The sequence below is a fragment of the Numida meleagris genome, chromosome 3 (assembly GCF_002078875.1).
Source record: "Numida meleagris isolate 19003 breed g44 Domestic line chromosome 3, NumMel1.0, whole genome shotgun sequence".
Classification (NCBI taxonomy): domain Eukaryota; kingdom Metazoa; phylum Chordata; class Aves; order Galliformes; family Numididae; genus Numida; species Numida meleagris.
This window is the reverse complement of record NC_034411.1, coordinates 78419471-78437885: the sequence shown is the minus strand read 5'-3', so window position 1 is coordinate 78437885 and position 18415 is coordinate 78419471. Positions and strand designations below refer to the sequence as shown.

At 40.1% G+C, this 18415-nt stretch overlaps 1 protein-coding gene across 2 annotated transcripts in view; it reads right to left on the bottom strand.

Annotated features, from left to right (window-relative positions):
• Window positions 11480-18415, bottom strand: part of IBTK (inhibitor of Bruton tyrosine kinase) — a 58575-nt gene continuing 51639 nt past the window's right edge. The window contains exons 26-28 of one of the 2 annotated variants that reach the window (XM_021390674.1): window positions 16714-16782; window positions 16478-16610; window positions 11480-13779 (exon numbers count right to left, since the gene is read on the bottom strand). In XM_021390674.1, the coding sequence (XP_021246349.1) occupies window positions 13654-13779; window positions 16478-16610; window positions 16714-16782 (328 nt within the window). In that variant the 3' untranslated portion in view covers window positions 11480-13653. The remainder of the gene's footprint in view (window positions 13780-16477; window positions 16611-16713; window positions 16783-18415) is intronic. The other variant, XM_021390673.1, reaches the window with a different exon arrangement.

Here is an 18415-nt window from a genome sequence, read left to right as displayed (position 1 = left end):
TTTCAAACTTGCTGAGTTTTGAAATTCTTAATTCACTCAGTTGTTGTCAGTCTGTAGCTTTTCGATACACTATTTTGCTTTATCCAGATCAGCTACGGAAAGCCAGAATAAAACGAAGTTTTAAATTGGATGAATCGCTGATACTGTCAAGTTGGAAGGTCAATTTGATTCTTTGTCAGCCTCAAGAAAAGCGGTAGAGGATATACCTGGGATGGGGAGGTATATATGTACAGACTGAATTAAGGGACACTGGAGAGCAGCTCCACTGAAAGGGACTTAGGGGTTCTGGCGACAGCAAGTTGAACACGAGCCAGCAGTGTGCCCTGGCATCTCAAGGGGCCAACCATGCCCTGGAGTGCATCAGGTGCACCCAGCACCCACTGGGTGAGGGAAGGGGTTGTCCTGATATGCTCCCCTAGGCCTCATCTCGAGCACTGGGTGCAGTTCTGGGAGTCACAGTACAAAAAGGACATAAAGCCATTATACAATGTCCAAACGAGGGCTACAGATATGGTGAAGAGTCTGAGGACAAAGTGTATGAGGAGAGGCTGAGGTCCCCCATCTTTTTCAGCCCAGAGCAGAGAAGCTGAGGGGAGGCCTCATGGCGGCTGCAGCTCCTCACAGGGAGCAGCTGTGAGCTGCCAGAGTTCAAGGAGCATTTGGACACCGCTCTCAGACATAGGGTTTGCATTTGGATGGTGCTGTGTGGAGCTGGCAGTTGGACACAGTGACCCTTGTGGGTCTCTTCCAACTATGGATATTCTATGAGTTATGCCCCTATTTCACACGCAAATACACTGAACAGAAAGAGAAAAATTAATAAAACAAGGACAAAAGGAAACAAAAGTATAACAGGATCTGACTCCAACCTCCATCTAAATAAAAAACAAAACTTAAACATGAGCCTTGCTGGCAGCAAATAAAGCTTCACTAGTGTTCCTTTCATTCCCTCATTGCAGTCTTCTGTGCTTCTCAATTTCTTCTTGGACCAGAACTTCGTGCTACTACTCACAGCAGCATCTCTGACCTCCTGTGAAGTATTCCACAGTAAGTGAGGAACCCTTCCCTGTACCACAGTCTTGTGGTCAGGCCTATGAGAAGATACATTCCAGCACGGACCTTCCCCTGAACTACTCCTTTCTGCACACAGCATGGCCAGACACCATTTCCAAGACAGAAATATGCTGCTGTGCTTCCCACAACAATATTGACATATGCTCCCCTAGTATCAGCTCATAAAAACCTGGATCTCCTTTCTCCAAAATTATGTCAGTTCACTCAAGAGTCAAGATGCAGGTATCAGTCATTCTACTGGTGATTTTCTACTAGAGATAGCTTAAAGATTATTTTCCTGGGCTTGCAGAATTCCTCTATTGATTCACATTATCTCACTCAAATGCCATTTACTTCTCTTAATTTGATTTCATGTATATTTAATTAAGTTATTAAAACTACTAGTTGCAGAAAACAGGCATGAGAGATAGTGTAGTAAAAGGTGTCAGGCAAATGTTTGCCAGGTGGGTGTACTTCTGAAATGGCTGTGACTGTCCAATGTGCTGGATAGTCATTAGCAAAATACTGTTAGAACAGCAAATCGCTTCCCAGGATGAGTCCAACTACATTTTTACAGACCTCTGCAGAAGCACAGAATAGACAGTGAACTTTAATCCACTTTCCAAATTGTGTAAAAAAGAACAAACATTTACTATGAGAAAACAACAACAAAAAAAAACCAGAAACAACTGCTTGCACCGAGATGTAATAGAGAGGCTACAAAAAAGAACTGAAGGGTGATGCTAGCTTCACAATGACTCCAAGCTAGAAACACATTAGATGCAACTTTACAGAAGTCCCAGAGACAGACATGAAAATCAGACATCATGAATATTACAAACCGTACATAAATAAAACATAATCCATGTGAAGCTGGTACTAGTTTAGATTGTTGTTTACAAGCAGATGAAATCTGCTTACAGAGAAAATGTTTAATAAGTGAGTTTTCTACAGCTAATGGCAGACACTATGAAATTGCCAAAAGAGGAGATAAAAAAGGAAGAGGGAGGTAAGCAGTGGAAGAAGGAGAAACATCTTAAATATGCTGCTACATAACAGCAGAGTATTTAAATAAACCATGAGATAGCAGGGGGCGAGGGAGGGAAATCCTAGGAATTCTCCAAAAAGCTGTTTAAATCCACAAAAAAAGGCCTGTATAAAAGACTTTTTTGAACAATTTAATCAATAAGTTGAAGAAATCACACCGTAATATTTCATCAAGCTACACAAAATGGCTGACTCGTGTAATGTCCCAGTTTTCAGAGATAAACAGATGGCATTAGTAACAGAAATGGAAAATGCAGTAGCTGAAATGAAAGCACAGAAAGTTCATGCACACTCTTCCAAACACTGGAGACCCAAGCCCACGCGATAAACAAGCTTATATGCAAACACAAGACACAAATCAAACAGGGGCAGAGACAATACATCGAAGAGGAGGTGGCAAGCAAGCAAAAACAAATGGGCATGGAAAATAAACTGGCACCCACTCAGTACCGAATGTACAAGAGACAAAGAGAAATCCAGTGATGTTGTGTAGAAACCTTAATGAAATAAATCTTACATAGAGTCTTTCTGTGAAGTGTTTCAGGAAAAAAAAAGTGACAGTGACTTAGAGATTTCTCAAGTTAGATATTTGAGAAATGCAAAAACAAGAAGTAAACATCGTCCAGCCCCAAATAAAAACAAAACAGCAGCAAGTAAATTAGAAGACAAAGAGAGAAAAATGCAATTTGTAGTACTGTAAATTAAAATTGTAAAAGACGATAGAGGGATCTTCATTATAAACAACTATCAGACACAGGAAAAGGTAAAAAGACCGAAGTTTTTGGCTAATACATCCTCAAAGACCTCCAAGGATTCACCACCTGAGACAACAAATGGAGTAAGCTTCTACAGGATACTAGCTCAGCTCCCTGCAAATTGTATGTCAAAGGGAGAAGGACGCCAGCTACCACATCCTGAAAAATAAAGCAGTGAATGAAAAGGCAATCAGTGTTCAGCATGAGGTCGGGCAGGCAGAGCAGGTGTACCACTCCAACAAAAGGCAGCAAGCTGCTGGCTTGCACCTCAGCTTCATCATCAACAGATGATCCAGAAATACTCGAAAAGAACATATGAGGAGAAATGCCTGCTTGAGAAAAGTTTAGCCAGAATTTTACGACTAGCAGAGGAACATAGTCAATGGAATAAAGGATGTGGGTTTTTTTGTTTATTCATTTTTTTCTCATTTAATTGATTACTGAGTTGGTGGAGTTTGGGGGGGGGGGGTATTTGGTATTGTGGGTTGTTTGGTTTTTAAAGCAGTTTTTAAAAAAAAAAAAAAAAATACCAAAACCAAAACAGGTACTTCACTAAAGGAACTGAGAGGTACCTAGCTAACTGGTGAGACTGAGTGTCCAGGCTGTATGAAAATCCATCAACTAAAGAAGAATGTTAAACTCTTAATCAAACAGAAAGTGTCAGCCACCCCACTTAAATGAAAGTTTTAGGCTGGTACCAGAAGAAGATAGGAAAATAAAACAGACATATGCACGCATTCGTATTTATCATTCTGGCAGGCTGACCCAGAGGTGGGAGGAAGCATTGTCTGTTCCCATAAAGACACAAGACACAGAGACAAACTGAGCCAACTTGAAAGCATTACGTAAAAGGTAGAGTGGATCATTGAGAACAGAAGTGTTGTCAAAAGAGCCACTGTGAGAAAGAAGTCTATTCCTGAAAAGCCAGAATCGCCAAATTCAAAGGAGGACAGGAGGTGGAGCGGTCATGGTACTTGTAGAAGTCAAGCTAAGTGACAAAGAGATCTTGACAACTCATAGCACCAGCAGCAGGTCATAGAAAAAAAAATTAAAAAAAAATCTGGAAGTGAGATTTTCAAACTGTCACTTGAACTTCACAAAACTTAAGCTTTAGCACCTCTCCCCACAAACTGCTCAACAGGGTTAAAAGGAACGTAACACCCAGCAACTGAAATTAATCACCATTATGCTGTCAGCGGTAGAATCCAAAGAGGTATTACTGAAAAGAAGAAATATTTAGACAAGAGTAAGAGTCAAAAAGCCAATTCTACAGTCTCCTGGATGTCAGCATGCTGCTTTTGACAAGCATCCAACCCTGACCTTAGTGATGGCACTTTTAACGAGTTAAAGAAATATTAATTACCTATTCATTCATTCCAGAATGAACTTCGATTAATTAGCACTCAATAAATAAAAAATCATCAGCTTTTATTCCTTGATAGATCTTTCAACTGCAATGAGTTTGCACTCCCTCATGCTACTCACTGCATCCGCTCTAGCTGCTATGAGCTACTAGTAACGTTTGCAGAATGAAAACCATGGAATAGTTTCTTTTTCCTCCAGATATCAGAACTGGCAAAAAAATGAAACAGTGACATGACGTGTATAAACAATGTTTATACATGACACGTATAAACAATGGTTTATACATTTTCCCATCACATTTCCTGAAAATAAGAGTACAAATAATAAAGCAAAGCATAACTCAATTGTGCTCCTACTTAAGACAGTCAAACTTTTCCTTCAGTTGAAGTGGGAAGAGACTCTTTCTAGGCCAGCACACAATCCCTAACCAGAGAGGATATGTTACTCTCTCTAACGTTTCTCATCTGTAATTTCATTTAGAGTGAGAAGAACAACTAGCAGCTCTCAACGTATCACAAATAATGGAAGCATTTGATACTACCTGTAGCATCTCTAAGGATTCTCATTACACACCAATGGCATTTCTAGTTGTGGCTCAGCTTACAGCAGGCAGAGATCTCAACTAGAAATTTCATTGTAGATTTCTGTGGGTGCACTAATGCATATGCTTGTGCACAAAAATAATGCAACTGAGATACAGGAACACAGTATGGAGACAGACTCCATTGCACCTAGGGTAGGAGTCTCTCAGTACACCTGTATGCCCTTTGATTTCCCTGCCTCAGTCCAGTGAGAATCAGCAACCACCTCCTGTATTTCAGATCGAAAGCATCAGAGCTGTCAGAAGAACATTAACAGTCACAAATTGACACAGCTAATTTGAAATACTCAGCACTGCAGACACTGTACCAAGGCTGTCAGCTCTGGAGTGACAAGCAGAAAGGCACCTTTGAGAGCCAGTATGCAGTGCCTGTGACACAGCAGGTTTTTGCTACTGAAGGCACAATCCCAGGAGAGATTAAATCCAGCTTCAGAGCTACAAGCACTTGGACATGACTCAAATTAAAGTGGTAACTTCAGTCTCTGAACAATGTAAAAGACGCAGTTTAATGACAGTATGCAGGTAAAACTTTCACACTGAAACATTAGGAATCTCTGGGTGCTGTTTATGTCCACTCTTCAGTTAAGAAAAATAAGTATATAATAATAAAATCACATACATGTTTTGTCTTTGCCACTTAAGGTGAAATCCTTGTAACCTCTTCAGCAGTTGGTACGCTTTCAACATACCTAGCAGCCCTCACAGAATCAAGTTTGCACTGCATAGCATTACTTAAAGCTTTGGTGGAAAAAGATCTGTGATCAGCATTGTGCTTTTAGTTATTGCTGCTTCTTATGAAGCTGCTAAGGAGGAGGGAGAAAAGGACTGAATAAATTGTCAAAGTGCTGCTTCTAGGAAAGAGGAGATCGGAATTTGTAAGATGAGAAAGAATGTGATTCTATGATTCCAATATGGCACAGCATAAACAACTGCAGCTTGCAATTCCCACTGAGTTTTCAGAAACTCAGCCAAAACTTCCCTTCTGTTGCCATCAGCAAGAGGAGAGCCCTAGCAGTGCAGTTCCCACCTCAGTCCATTTATATCACTGCCCAGCCCTCACAGCTCTTCTGAAACTTTGCATGGATCCAGTACATCACATGCCTCAAAATGTAACCAAATACTATTATTATTTTTTAAACAAATTAAGCTTATGATTTTTCACTTCCATCATTTTGCCATTTTCCTCTCTTTGATACTGCCCCCATCCCCAGGCCAAGCCTTATTTTTGGGAATCATTTTGATTTACTCCTGCAAAACCTAGGGAATTCAGGTCAGACCTGAAGATTTTCCAGAGTCTGAGAGACTCAGGAGACATTTAATGGCACACCAAGCACTTATTTGATGGGAATATTAGTTTACAAGACAAGTAATTGCCTGTGAACATGGAATGAAACTGAAAGAGAAACGCAATTCAACCACTTTGCACAGGCCACACAGATCCCTCAGGGCAGGAACGAGCAGAGCTTACCCACGACTGGCAGCTCTGGTCACAAGGTTGCTTGCCTCAGCCCAAAAAAGGGAGGAACAAGGCCTGCTTCAGTGGGGTTTGCCTAGATTAGCTGTGGGTGCCCCGTCCCAAGAGGCGCTCAAGGCCAGGTTGGACGGGGCCCCAGGCCACCTGAGCTGGTGGGTGGCAGCCCTGCCCATGGTAGGGGGTTGGATCTGGGTGGGTTTAAGGTCCCTTCCGACCCAAGCCATTCTGTGATTCTCTGGTTTTATGATTTGTTTATAGCTGAGCTCAGCAAAACTACATGCTCTGGATGTGACTGGGACGGGCAACTGGAAGAAGAGACTCCCAGATTTTCCCTCAGGATATGGCATAACCTCAGACTCACCAGCTTGTAACTCACACTCTGATGGCCTCCTTCTGGAAGGTGGCTAACAGTTCCCTGTTACTGTACCTCACAGATACAGTGAGGCTAACTCATTAATATTTGCAAAGTACAGAGATAATGTTCAGATGAAAAGGTTCACTACCAATTTATGTATATGAAAGAAAGCATGCTATTATAGTGCCACGCTATCAAATAAAGAGATTGCTCAGTACATAAAGATGGAGATGGCAGATAACATGCCAACTCCATTTGCTGAAGTGGTGCAATATAATTAAATCCCACAAGTGCAAACAAATCAAAGAGTTATGGTTATGCACACATGCACGCATGCACATTCTCCGTCAGCCCTGATGCTGTCAGCAACTTGTACAATGTATTTACAAAGATGGGATCCTGGAAGCCTCACTGTGCTCACAGCTTTACAGCTTAATTTTATCTTCACAGCATCCTTGTATGTGGGCAGTGTGTCTTGTAAACATCTTAAAATATACACACTAGGAAAAGGACGGGGATTCTGTGTATTTTCCTTTGCAATAAAGACAGCATTTAAGGCTGGCTAAACAAATCTGTGAATGTGCACAAGCAAAACACGAGCAAGACACCTTTGTACTTAAGGCAGCCCTTGCATTTTCTTTTTTGCTGGTTATCACCTGTTGTTTCGAGCATCGTGTCACTAGATGGCATAAGCGTGGTTCTCAAACTGCAGTGTTGCGCTGCAATCAGTGACATTTAGCAGTAGTAGTTAGGGTCTGCATCAGAATGAAGTTACAGACAGAAAATAACCTTAAAAGCTCAGTCACCCTGCAAGACAGTAACAGCTGATGAATCATTATGTCTGGAGAGAGCTAAGCTGGAGTAAGTTACTGGTATTTGCAGTGTGGTTCTCATGACCTCTTCACCCAGTGTACAGAGATTATGGACAGACTCACGGAGCAGATGTAGCTCCTGTGCTTGAAGCAAAGGGCACCTGGCATGCTCCCACTTACAAAAGCATAACCTGTGAAATAGGCAGCATTTTCCTTGCAGTCAGGGTTTACTGACATATTCCTGCAGAATCCTACAGACTTACAGGATGGTGAAATGGTTAGATTAAGACTCAATTACTTTAAAGCCACTTCAGGATGAGGAGATGTAGGTATTTAAATGACTTGCCATCGATATAAATTAGTTGAGAATCCAGTGCATTTGGATTGTTGCATTCCCCACGTCTTCCTAGAATAAACTTTTGAGGAATAGAAAGAAAAATAAAAAAACAGCAGGAAGTGCACAGAAACATAAAAGGTTTGGGGGGGGGGGGGTGTCAATTTTCCTTGCTTACTTTATTATTCGAGAATGTCTTATGAAAAATTGTTACTTTTTCTTTTATGGTAGCTGACTCCTGGCGCTCCAGTTGCTTGTATGTTATTATTGCAGAGAGCAAAGTGGGCTTGTTGAAGTCAGCTCTTTTTGCTTGCTTACCTGGTTTTGATACATGCCATACAACTTACACGAATAAAATTAAAACAAACAAACAAGCATGGAGAGTTGGGTGAAGAGTATGAGGTTCAGCAAGGGCAAATGTAGAGTCATACCCCTGGGGAAGAATAACCACAAGCAGCAATACAGATTAGGGACTGATCTTTTGGAAAGGAGCTCTGCAAAGGACCTGGGTGTCCTGGTACCCTGGTGTCCTCCTAACAAATCTGCCTGAAGGATATGCTTTGGGACAAAGCTTAGACTTTTGACAATCTGATGGTGTTACTGTGAAAACATTAACCAAGAAATTCTCATCCTACTTTGTTAAGGCTGAGACACAGAAACAAATAAATAAAAAAATCACCTTCGCATGCCAAATTACCCCACTATCAGTGCAAGCTGAGGGACAAAAGGACTGGAACAGGGTGCCCGAGAGGTGGTGGATGCCCCACCCCTGAAGACACACAAGGTCAGGCTGGACAGGGCACTGAGGAACCTGATTTAGCTGTAATCCCTGTTCATTGCAGGGGAAGTTGGACTAAATGACCTTTAAAGGTCCCTTCCAACTCAACAATTCTATGATTCTAAGTGTCTGGTCTTTGACCAGAACTGTGGAGATCAAGCCAAGGCAGCACCACAGCCTGGACAGAATTCAACTGACCTCTCATCAGGACCTTCACACTCTCTTAGCTCTGCTGTTTAACTCTTCACTGACTGTAACAGGAGCTCAGCCAACAAGCACCTACTCCAAGCCCTAATTCCAGTTTCCAGCTGAAATCTACATACATTATACCAAAATAGTGATGTTTGCATTTATATCAAATTAAGAGGAAACAAAACACATTTTAAGCAACATCCTAATAAAACGAGGTAAATTTTTCAAGGATGACCAAATGACCATGTTCAACCTGTCAAAAGTATTAGCTCCTGCTAACTCTTTTCTGAAGTCCTTGCAAAATTTTGCTCAAATTCTTTCCTCATTTTTTCAACTGACAAGAAAGAAAAAAAAATAAAGACAGGCAACATAAAATAAGTAGCATTAAGTATGTGCTTCCAGAGAGGGAGAGGAAGAAAAATCAGAAGGGAGTCTGCTGGAAGAACAAAGATAGCAAACCCGAGGAGCAGCTTCATCTCCAGGAGATTCTTGCTTCTTCACATCCAACTCCTTGCCCCAAAACAAGGTCTTTGAGGCTCCTGGAGCTGAAGCAATAGTGCACACAAGTCCTTGCAGGTATCCAACAGCTGCTAAGATTTCTTTTTTGTTGCCTTAGTATACAGGTCAGTACAAGAAACTGCTGCTTGGAAAGCAAAAACTTTTTAGTTAGCTTGTTTGACGCCAACCTCCTACACAAGAAAAATCTCACACAAGCCATCTGAGGAACTCCCTGAACTCAGGGAACTGCTTTGCTGTATTGTTAGTAAAAGCATTTTCATACTGAACATATTATGATCATGCAAATCATAGAATCATAGAATCATAGAATTGCTCAGGTTGGAAAGGACATTCAAGATCAAGTCCAATCGCAACCTAACCATACTGCTCTAACAACCCACCGCTAAATCATGTCCCCAGGCACCACATCCGAACGGTTTTTAAACACATTCAGAGAAGGTGACTCAACCACCCCCCTGGGGAGCCTGTTCCAGTGCTTAACAACCCTTTCCGTACAGAAGTTTTTCCTGATATCCAACCTAAACCTCTTAACCTACTACTACTTTAACTTAGAAGGCAGGTAATAAGGAAGAAAAAAAAAAAGCAGCAAAAAAGTTTTGAGTTTCTGAGGCTAAGAACTTGAATGTATCTTCAGATCCTGCCCATAACATTCCTCCAAGAACATTCATAGAAATACTAACTACATTGCTCTCATTGGGTTTAGAAATTTGCAGACATGTGAGTAACCTTAATGAAGTTTCAGGTTTCACAGTACTAGTCAGTGGTCACCAAGATTTCTGTATTCCACAGTACAACAGGCAAGCTCTGCTGGGTCCCTTCCCTCTGAGCATTTCTGAGGTTTGTCACAGCTAGAACCTCAACAGGAGACACTCACCTTTCGGTACCTCATCCACATCTCACTTGACCAGGGTCAAGAGCACTGGATTTTGTAGATGAAAGAATTAGATTAACGGGCTCTTTAATGGAGTTCTACAGACTTGTGGTGGAGTACAATACATGGTATTCACTCTGAGACTATCTGATACCTTTGTTAACCAGTTTCCTGTTACTGCAAAGATATCATAATGCTAGCACCTCAACCTTGTTCATTCTCTGATGTTATCATACAAGTTAAATGCTTAGAGGTAACACTGCTTCATTTTAAGACCAAACTTTTACCTTCCTATTCTGAACAAAATCTAGTAATCCAGTGATGTGCTCCGACTTAAATTATTCACATCAGAACACACATCTCATTCAGCAGCAAAAAAGTTCAGATTATTAAGCAGTTAGAGAACATGACTGCAATAATGGAAGGGCCAGTGAACTTTTTAAGTTGAGCAATGTTGAGAGAACACAAAGTTTCCCTACTCCAAGCATTTAATGAGGAAGAGAAAACAACAACCATTTAAAGCTCAAAAACATTTAAAGGCATACCATAATATCCTTGTACCAAAAAAACTTCACTAAAGCCTTTGCAAATAAATTTTAGAATTTGTACCCGATGTTTCCTGTTGTCACTTGTAAATAAGACTTACCAATCTTGGGAGCTGAGGAGGTGTGTAAAATTCAGTGAAAATGCATGTGGTAAAAAGGTATTGTCAAGACTCATATCACAAGTGAGATCAGTAAATTTTTTGTCAAAGCTTTTCTTTGAAAAATTGCAATATCAGTCTTTGTAATACAGAGATTCCATTTTACAGAGATTTCAACTCTGAAGTCAGTTTATTCACTGAAGATAGCCTCTTAGGGAACAAAGTCTCTCCTGGGTTCTCGAATTGACCGAAGTCACCTACTTATCCTGCATTTTCATGTCAATACACTACACAAAAAAGTCATACACTTCAAAAATGCCTTGACACTGCCTATAATAGCAAGTGCTGATCACAGCACTATTAGAAAATTAGATGCCATTTTGTCTCAATTTTCAAGTATTTCAAAGTTTTATTTATCCTTCGACTTTCTCAAAAGTGTCTGAACTTTATGACAATAAATGACGGAGGAGAAAAGAAAATGTGCTTACTCATGTTAAAAAACTTTTGAAGTTTTGATTTTGAAATATATTTCACTATGAGGAAAGACTGAAAGAGTGGGGATTGTTCAGGCAGGAGAAGGTTCGGGGTTAATAAAGTGTATAAATAGTCATAGGGGCAAAGGGGAAGAAATAGAGACAGACTCTTCCCAGCTGAGCCTGTTTGGGCTGGACAGGTTGGACTAAGTAATCTTCAGAGGTTTATTTCAGTCTCGATGATGACGCAGTTAAGACTGACATCACATTAATCTCAGGAAGCGATACTGTTTTAAATCAAAGCGAAGTATGCAACTGAAGAAAATTTCAAGTCCTACCACTTCGACAGAAAATATATTTACATTTGATGATGCAATTGTCTTGTTCTGTATTTTTGTTTGGGTTTTCATGTGTGCAAAAGCATATAGAGCGAGTTAGAAAATACTGTTTGTTTCCACTAGACTTTGACATTTTTAACAATGTTTCAGACATTTTACACTCTTAAATTCAAACTTTTAAGGAAATAAAGATAGAATCTAAGCTTACTCAGCTTTCTGTAACACTAGTTCTGTTTTCAGTTTCAAAAAAGTGGTACACTGATAATTCTTCAATTTGTTTGTGAATATTACATAGAATTGGTGACAATGAATAACCAAACTGCTGCAATAAACCCAGACTTTAAAAGCAGTCAAGCTCATCAGCACCATGGGAACAGGAATTCTCTGATAACAACTGAAGAATAACATTTAAAACAACATATTCTAAACAATTCTGAAGAAAAGAATTGAAATGCAAATTAGCAACTTCCAAGTGATTTAACAAACTGGGTTCAGGCTTGGAAAAGCCCAGTGTTTTTATAGCTGTTTCTCAAAATACATAAGCTTTCTTTCAAACTCAAAGTCTACTTTTAGCAGACACTAAGGCCCTGCATTGCACTTAATGAAATGATCCTCATCAGTATATTGAGTGAATCACCAATAGAATTTAAAATATAATTGAAATCTTTATCTTCCTTTTTCTGTATAGCTCCAAAATGCCTACAGATTTTTCATACATAGAACAAATACTTTCACATTACTCAGTAGTTACCTAAAGTATTGACTGCATATAAACAGCATGTAGAAGTATACTAACTTCGTGTAAATCAAGATTTTATGGTTTATTGCATTTGTTTACAACTTTTGTGGAGGATTTTTTGGTGTAGCTTAACCTGAAACCATGAGACATATCTACACAGCTTTTTTCAAGGCTCAACTCTTATCACACAGTGATCAATTCTCTACATTCATCATCTGCAGCTCTCTCAATTCCAGTTCTCCAGAGTCGGTGAGTATTGACACTACTGAAAAAGCAGAATTTGAAACACACCTATACAAACAGACAAACTAAACAGAATATTGTAGATAAGGCTATCCTTTTTTCTTTTCTTTTACGTACATATATGAATTTTTTAAACCAGGCACAGAGAACTTCAGAAATCACAATACTCAAAGCCACCTATGATAACCTTTGCAGGTTAGGCATTTGCAAATTCCACAATCAAGCACTCATCCCCATAGCTTTAAAAATGAACGTACAGATCTTGCATTTCCTCAGCACTTCAAGTGAGTTGTACCTTAAACACCGTGGTTCTAAAACCGTACCATATTCACCAGAACAAGACTATAGATAAGCGAATTAAGTGCCACCATGTTATATTCAACTGTGTACTTCACAATGGAACTGACTGTTCAAAGGCCAGTCACACAACAGTGAAAAGAACATGCATAACCAAACTGAGAGCAGGCATTGTTGGGCACTTAGGTACAGCATAGAGGTTCATTGTGGAGCATGACAGTAAAAAGTACTGGTCACAGCAATCAGAAAACCAGTACGTACTTACGTAAGTTAAGGAAAACTGCATTATCAAACTGTACTTTTACAACAAGTTCAAGCACGAACTTTTTGCTATATTCCCAATTTGCCAGAAAGCTCTGAAGAACATAACCCCCCAGATAAACTTTAAAGATGTATAATTCTGCACAATCAATTCCACATTAAATCACAACATAAGCACTCGCTTTTCAGCCACCTGTAAATTTAACAAAAAACCTTTACGATTTAAATTAGCAAATGCATTTCCAATCTACAGCTTCATGTGACACTACTAATTAAATAGGGCTTGTTAAAGAAATTCTCTCAAAACATACATACAATATATACTGTGGGTGAAAGACACAGTGAACAAATTACTTCCATTATCTCTACCAAATACCTACTGATTATGTGCAATTTTTAATGCCGATGTTAAAAGTTACATGATTTGTGTTTTACCAGTCTCATTCTGCTTATAATAAGGATTTCAGAAGTGCATGTATAGTATGGGCTGTTAACAGTACGAATTAGTGCTTGTTCCACATAGGTGTTGCCATAGGTCCCTGTGGAGCCCTTTCAACTGTCACAAATTCATCAGGGTTGTCAAAAGCTTCATAGTGGATTAACAAATCTTGAATAGCACACTCCTCAATCTGGAACAAAAAAAAGAACACGTATTTCAGTGCCAGACTGGTATTTAGGCCAGTAATAGTTATGAACAGGCTGTGGTAGCCCTGAGTACGTCTGCTACAGAGCTTCTCATCAGGAAGTAGTAGTACCCAAGGTCTCCTTCACACCACTGAAAGAAGACTCATGTTTACAGGTCCTGGCCCTCACGGGAGACCCTGATATCTGCTGGAAGGGCTACACAGCAGGGCACAAGTACTCTAGAAGTCTTGCTCTAGTGACATCCTTGCACAGGTGATCAAGGAACTGATGAAGGAAGAGACTCTGCTGGATGTCAGGGATGATAAGGTCAAGGGCAGCCTTGGCTAGTCTGACCATGAGATGGTACAAGGTCTCAAGAGAGGGGAACTCTTGTCTTCAAATATCAGAATCACAACCCTAGACCTCTAGAAGAACAGATTATGATTTGTTTGGGGATCTGCTTGGGAAAAATTCATAGAGAACGTGGCCCTTGAAAGAAAAGGGGTCCAGAAGACCTGCTAGATTTTAAGATCAGTGCTTCCAAGTTCAATAATGGTCCATGCCAATGACCAGGAAGTCTAACAAATATGGCAGGAGGGCTGCATGGATAACAAAGAGCTCCTTACAAAACTCAAACACAAAAATGAAGAGCATACAGGGTGGATGCCAAGACAGATGATCCAGAAGAAAAATACAGACATTGCCTAAGCATGCAGGAGCAGAATTAGTAAAGTCAAAGCCCGGCCAGAGTTGAATCTTGCAAGTGACATGGAAGGCAATAAGAAAGCTGCAACAAGAACACCAGAGAAAATGCAGGCTCGCTGCTGAAAGAGAAAGGAGATGGACAAGGTTGAGGAATGATTAGTCTTCATCTTCCTCTGTAGTGGTAGGACCAGCTTTCAGTAATCCCTAGCCCCTGAGACCAGTGGGAAGTTCTGGGAAAAAAAATTTACCCTCAGTAGAGGATAACAAAGTTAAGAAATATTCTAATAAACCAGACATCCATATATCCATGGCACCTAAGGGACGCACATGTATTGTTAAGGGAATGTTATGGGACCTGGCTAGCATCACTGCAAGGCCACTGTCAAAAAACTCTGAAAGGTCGTGGTGGTAGAGAAGGAGGTTCCTGAGGACTGGAAGGAAGCAAATGTCGTTCCTATCTTCAAGAAGAGCAAGAAGGAGCATCTGGGAACTAATTGCCAGTCACCTTCGTCTTTATCCCTGGAAACATGATAAAACAAATCCCCTGGAGGTTATTTCTTAACATATGCAAGACAGGAAGGCTATCTGGTAGTCAGCATATGCACTATAAAGGTGAAATCAAGCCTAATGAACCCAACAGCATTCTCATTATAGAAGGGTGGCTTGGTGGATGAAGAGAAAGCAGTGGACATTGTTCACTTCATCAAGCCTTTCAACACTGTATCCCACATCCTCACAGACAAGCTGAAACACAGACTTGATGACTTTAAGTAAGATGAACTGAAAACTAGCTGAATTGATAGTCTTGTAGGATTGTGAACAATGTCCCAAAGAACATGCTAGAGGCTAGCTGCTAGTATTAATACCAAGATCCAGCTGCTAGGATTAATACTAAGATCAAGACTAGGTTCAGCACTGCTTAACATCTTCATTAATGACCTATGTGATGTGACATAACCCTCAGCAAGGTTGTAGATGACAAAATCAGAGGGAGTGGCTGATGAACCAGTGAGTTGTGCTGCCATTCTGATGACCGCAGACAAGCTGGATACATTAGCTGAGAGGAACCTCATCAAGGTCAAGAAAGGAAAATGTAAAGACCTGCTCATGAGAAGAGTGAAGCACAAGCACATACACCAGCCAACTGAATGGAAAATAGCTTGGCAGAAAAGGACTCGGGGTCCTGGGAGGCAAGCTGACTCTAAGCCACCAATGTGCTCTTGCATCAAAGAAGAGTGACTACCTCCTGGGCTCCATTAGAGACAGCATTGCCAGCAGATTGAGAGAGATGATTCCTCCCCTCTACTGGTGAGAAATGTTTTGAGTTTTGGGCCCAGTTATGGACTCCCCAGTAGTACAAGAGAGAGAGTCCAGTGAAAAGACACAAAAAGGATTAAAGGCCTGGAGTCTCTGATGTGCACGGAGAAGTTAAGAGAGCTGTGGTTGCTTAGTATGGAGAAGACTCAGGGAGATCTTATCAACATGTATGAACAGCTGATCAGAGAGAGTAAAGAAGACTGAGCTAGATGTCTCAGTGGTGTCCAGTGACAAGACAAGAGGCAATGGACAGAGACTGAAATACAGAAAAATTCATTTCAACATAAAAATCTTTTTTCACTCTGAGTGGCTGGACACTGGAACAGGCTTTCCAGAAAGGCCTTCATTCTTGGAGATTTTCAAAAGCTGGCTGGGGAGAGTCAAGCAATCTTCTCCAGCTGACCCTGCTGCGAGCCAGAGGTTTGGACTAGACAATTTACAGACTCCAACCTCAACTATTTGGTGATTCTGTAAATCTATCAGCCAAGGATTCAATAGCCAATCTAAAATAGGTCTACCTTAACATCTTGTTGTAATTTGATATTATTGAATGATATTTAACACCATTATAAAAGTGACACTACGTATAACAATACATAATTAATCCTAAAAACTGATCTCTGAAACAGCCAGTGGAAAATCCTTGTGTTAATACTCAGCTGCAGAAACTTAGCACTTTACCTGGATCAAAGCCAAGGGTTTTTCTCTGCTCCTAATAAGAGCAGCTTCTTGCTGGCGCTCTTCCTCAACAATAGATGCAAACATGACAGGCGCCATGACAGGAGAGTTAGTTGGTGATGTTGCCAACCAAGGACTGCAAAAAAAAAACAGAAGACATTATGAGGCAACATCAAGAACAAGGTCAGCATGACAGAGAAAAAACAAATTCTAGAATCTAAGTGAGTCAAACTACTTACTTATGGCTCTCCAGCTGAGGAGAATCCAAACCATGGCCTTCCAGACCTGGGCTACTTCGAGCCGCGCATCTGGAAAAAGTTGGAAAGGAGGGTGGAAGTCACTAACAAAGGATTTTCCTTAATCATAATTAATTACAAATTCAAAATAGCTAATTACAAACTCGTATTTTTTTTTTCCCCAGAACACAGGCATTATAAAGTAATGCTGAGTTTGTCTTTAAATGTGATACTGTGACACGAGGAGACACTGATACTCATTTCAGACTGCCAGAACTTACTGGATTTTCAGTTTGAGCATTAATTCTGGCATTTCCTAACATTTGAGCATTTGAACAAAAGCACTTCAAAGAATAATATATTTTTAAACCTGTAAAATATTCAATTAAGTTATGCACTGACAGCATGCACTGTAAATCTGTTTGGAATTCACATGGAAAGAACATGGCTTCAAGACAGAAAAATCTTGTATTCAAATTAAATATTTCATGTAAAAAGAGCCAGTACTACAACGGCACTAGCAAATTATTTCCTCAAGTATTAGCCCAGAAAATACGGACTTCCAGCATACGTCCTGCAACCACCTCATATTCATAGGAACAGCATATAACTAGAATTGACTGAATTGGAAAAAAAATATCCTGAAATAACAATAAAGAATTGTCAAGAAGGAAGACATTTTATTCCACTGTAAGATGTTAACTTGTCTACATAAAAAGAAGTCATATTAAGTATATTCTATGCCTTAAGAGACAGTATATTTGACAAAATAATCCTACATCAATAAGATGAGAGAAACCTATTCTTGTTATTTAATATCTCTCTTTGGCAACTTTTGCAATTTCCATAACTCTAAAAAAGTTTTATAGCATACTATGAAATGCTAACAGGCTTTTTTGAATTATTCTATGGCATTGAAAAAATTCTAATGGTGTTGGTATTTCAATAAATCAGTCTCAATTTTCTTTATGGCTTTGGTAATCCTCTGTAAGTGGCCACAAACTCTTGGAATGGGAGAAACATGTAGAGAAAGCTATCTAATAAGAGAATTCCAGTAACTGCTAAGTTCTCTGCCTGGAATTTTTTCCTCACAACACAACTCCAAGGACAACAAGAACCATGATTCCTACTGCTAAGCAATGAAGGCAAGATCTCAGAAAACCTGAAAAGGAACATCCGTTACCAAAAATTACATTTCAGTGAACCATGCCCAGCTTTTTGTCACAAAACAATCTTGCCCACGAAACAGCCAACTGTCTTTGAGTAAGAGCAGAACAAACATAAATGTTAACATCTGCCAAGGCATAACACTGGACTTTCAAAATAGCCTCTCTGCAGTGTCACTCCCACGAATCAAACCCAGCAGATCCACCTTCTGCCAGCCCATAGGGCTTCTCTCTTTCCACTGGAAAAGCACAGTTCATACGAGTTAAGACGATCCTTTGCCTCCATTTTAAGTAATGTTGATTGTATCAGACACTAACAAGGCAGTCAGTGCAACAATGTATGAAGAAGCCAAGAAGGCGGGGTACTTTTCAACTTGGCTGTTTCTGGGTAACGACTATTCCAGAGCTTCTGAAAGAACTGAGTCATGAATCAACAGCTCCATGACAAGTGATTAAACCTGCTCTACCATTCTTCACATTGATCATCCGTAGAGCCGCAGTTCCTTTCACCTGACACTACTAATTTGCAATGCTCATTC